Raw genomic sequence first — 3,073 nt, 5'->3', positions numbered from 1 at the left:
TACCTTCATACGTAAATATATTTATTTTTTTTTTTTAAATTTCGCGACGCCTTTTTCTTATCTTCTATATTATTAAAATATATTCTTAAAAAAAAAAAAAATTATACTTATATATATATATATATATAATATATGTTTTATTTTTTTATTTTATTTTTTTTTTTTTTTTTGTCCTTCATTTAAACCTCATTTAATGTGTCCCTTGAAAGAATTACATAATGTTAAGGAATACGCCGATAGATAATTTTTATAGAAGTCATAAATTTAGAGATTCCTTTGAAAAAAGTAACAAATTTTATGATACAAGCCAACCGAAAGATTTGAATAATGAGGTGAAAGAAAAAGAAAATAAAATTCGAGATAGAAAAGAAAAAAAAAAAAAAAATTATTCATGGTTTAATAATTCATTTAATAAAAATAATATAAATATTGATAATGATAATAATTATAATAATATTATGAATATAAAGAATAGATATGATGATGACTATCCCTTTAGGATTTATAAAAATATAAATAATAATAAGATTACAAATATGGATCAATATAAATATGAAAAAAGGTATACATCTAAGGATAGAAAAATGAGTAATTTCAAAAATAATCGTATTAAAACATATAAAAATACTTATAATAATATAATAAATTTTATAAAAGAAAATAAGAATGATATGAAAAAAGTTCGTTATTTTTTATTTTTGAGAGCATATGAAAATTCCGAATTATTTCATATAAAGAAAGAAAATAAAAAAGAAAAACATAATTTAAGAAAAAATAATAAATGTATAGATATTAAAGATGCAAAAGAAAGACAACGATTAAAATTATTGAAAATATTAAAAAGTTATCATATAAAATATGAAGGATATACAGATTTATATACATTATGTAATTATTCAATATATTATGAAGATAAAAAATTATTAGATGAATTATTAAATAAACAAAATTGTAATAATTTCTTTTATTATTTAGTTAGTATAGGTATATCATATAATGATATTATACATATGGCTAGTGTATTCGAAAATATAGAATATTTAAAATATGGTAATTTATATATGCTTCCATGGATATATAAAAAATTAAATAAATTTTATAATTTTGATGTTACTACATTTATATTACATTGTATTATATATTCTATATCAACATTAAATTCATCTCTTTTTTTATTTATTAAATATAAAACATTTGTTATTATATTACCATTATTTATAACATATCTTATATTATCTACACCTCTAGTATTACAAGAAATTAATTCTGGACGTTTTGTATTAGATGGATGTATTTCATTCTTCTGGTCTATAAATAATTATCATTTGCCTATAGGAATAATATTAATTATATCATATATTCTATCTATAATAAAAGCTATAGATTTTATATCACTACATCTTCTATACCTTTCTACCTTTCTATTACAAAACACCCCTTGGATATATAAAAATATAGATTCTAAAATATGTTCTAAATTTAATGGCAGCAAAAATATATGTGACTTCTCTAGGAATATATGTTACTATAATGATCAAACGAATATATGTGAAATAAATAAGATAAAACTGGTCAGTCACAATATATACATATATACTATATACATATATATATATATTTTTTTTTTAATATCATTTATTTAACTTTTTAGGGAACCAAAATTTATGATATGCTCCTTAACAGATATATCCCCCCCAAGAGTGAAAAATTCCAAATAACCGTTATTCTCGCTTCCTTCCTTTCTTTATTTCTTTATAATGCTGTTTCAAAATATAAGACATCTCATAAATTTCTTAAAATATTTCTCTTCCTTTTAATATTCCTTTTTTTGATGCATATATTAGCCGTTCGTGATTTTACCCTTTTCCAATTTCTACTCGCAGATTTTAATTTTCATAAAATTGGAAATATTATTTTAAACTATGAAGTCTGGATATTGTGTATGCTACACTGTATTGTCAATTTGTCCATACATTCGGGATTATATTTCTACACCTCCAAAGGGTTAAGGTAACATAAAAAAAAAAAAAAAAAAAAAAAAAAAAAAAAAAAAAAAAAAAAAAAAAAAAAAAAAAAAAAAAAAAAAAAAAAAAAAAAAAAAAAAAAAAAAAAAAAAAAAAAAAAAAAAAAAATGAAAAAAAAAAAAATGAAAATTCATGAAAAAATCTTAGTTCACCCATATAAAATATACTTGATATATATATATATTTATTTATCATTTATTATTTTTTTCTGCATTGTGAAGACTGGGAATAAATGTTGTTAAATCGACATATATCATTACAACATCATGTTTCCTTGTTGATATGTTAATTTTCGTTTCTTTTTCAAATATTATTGGAAAATATTTAAAAGACATTAATAGAAATTATAGCTTTTTATTAAAATTAATAAAAAAGAATATATTTTATATATTAATCCCAGTTGGAAATAATATATATAATAAATTTACATTATTCTTAGGTATATATGTTGGCATAATATTTTTAACCTTTCTTTTATTATCAGCATCTAAAAGAATAGATATATTATTTTTATCAATAAATGATATGTACCCTTTAAATTCAAAGAAACATATAGCTATAGCATGGATTCTCATTTTTTTTATATATATGAATTATAGATTTCTTGATAATGAATTAAGATATATGTTAAGTCAATATGTATATCAATTAATTACATTATTAATTTTATTTTATATTAATTTTAATTTCTTCTGGTTAAGTGGAATAAAAGAAACTGTAAACAAACTAGGACTGCAGCCATTAATCTGTAAATTTGTATTTACATTCATAAGTGAATTTTCTTTAATATATCTAGAAATTGTATGTAATGTGAAATATAGAATTTTTTTTTTTTTTCTAAGACAGTTTATAAATATATTAATTATACCTGTACTTTCTATACTTATATGTACCTACATATCTAATATTAGAAAAAAGAAGAAAACCAAAGTAGGAAAGGGAATAAAATATATATTGGTAAAAATAAAATAAAATAAAATAAATATATATATATATATATATATATATATATATATATATATATTTTTTTTTTTTTTTTTTTTTTTTTT

The 3,073-nt window shown here is 18.5% G+C and overlaps 1 protein-coding gene across 1 annotated transcript; it reads left to right on the top strand.

The window, feature by feature from the left end:
- Positions 1 to 218: 218 nt before the first annotated feature.
- PGSY75_0515500 (putative amino acid transporter) lies at positions 219 to 2,981 on the top strand (the record flags this gene model as incomplete). Its single annotated transcript, XM_018784435.1, has 3 exons — positions 219 to 1,571; positions 1,652 to 2,010; positions 2,246 to 2,981. Coding segments are annotated over 3 exons (2,448 nt in total), but the record flags the coding sequence as incomplete, so codon positions are not given.
- Positions 2,982 to 3,073: the final 92 nt, after the last annotated feature.

This window comes from Plasmodium gaboni, chromosome 5 (genome assembly GCF_001602025.1).
Source record: "Plasmodium gaboni strain SY75 chromosome 5, whole genome shotgun sequence".
NCBI classification, from domain to species: Eukaryota; Apicomplexa; class Aconoidasida; order Haemosporida; family Plasmodiidae; genus Plasmodium; species Plasmodium gaboni.
This window is presented reverse-complemented; position numbering and strand designations above follow the sequence as displayed.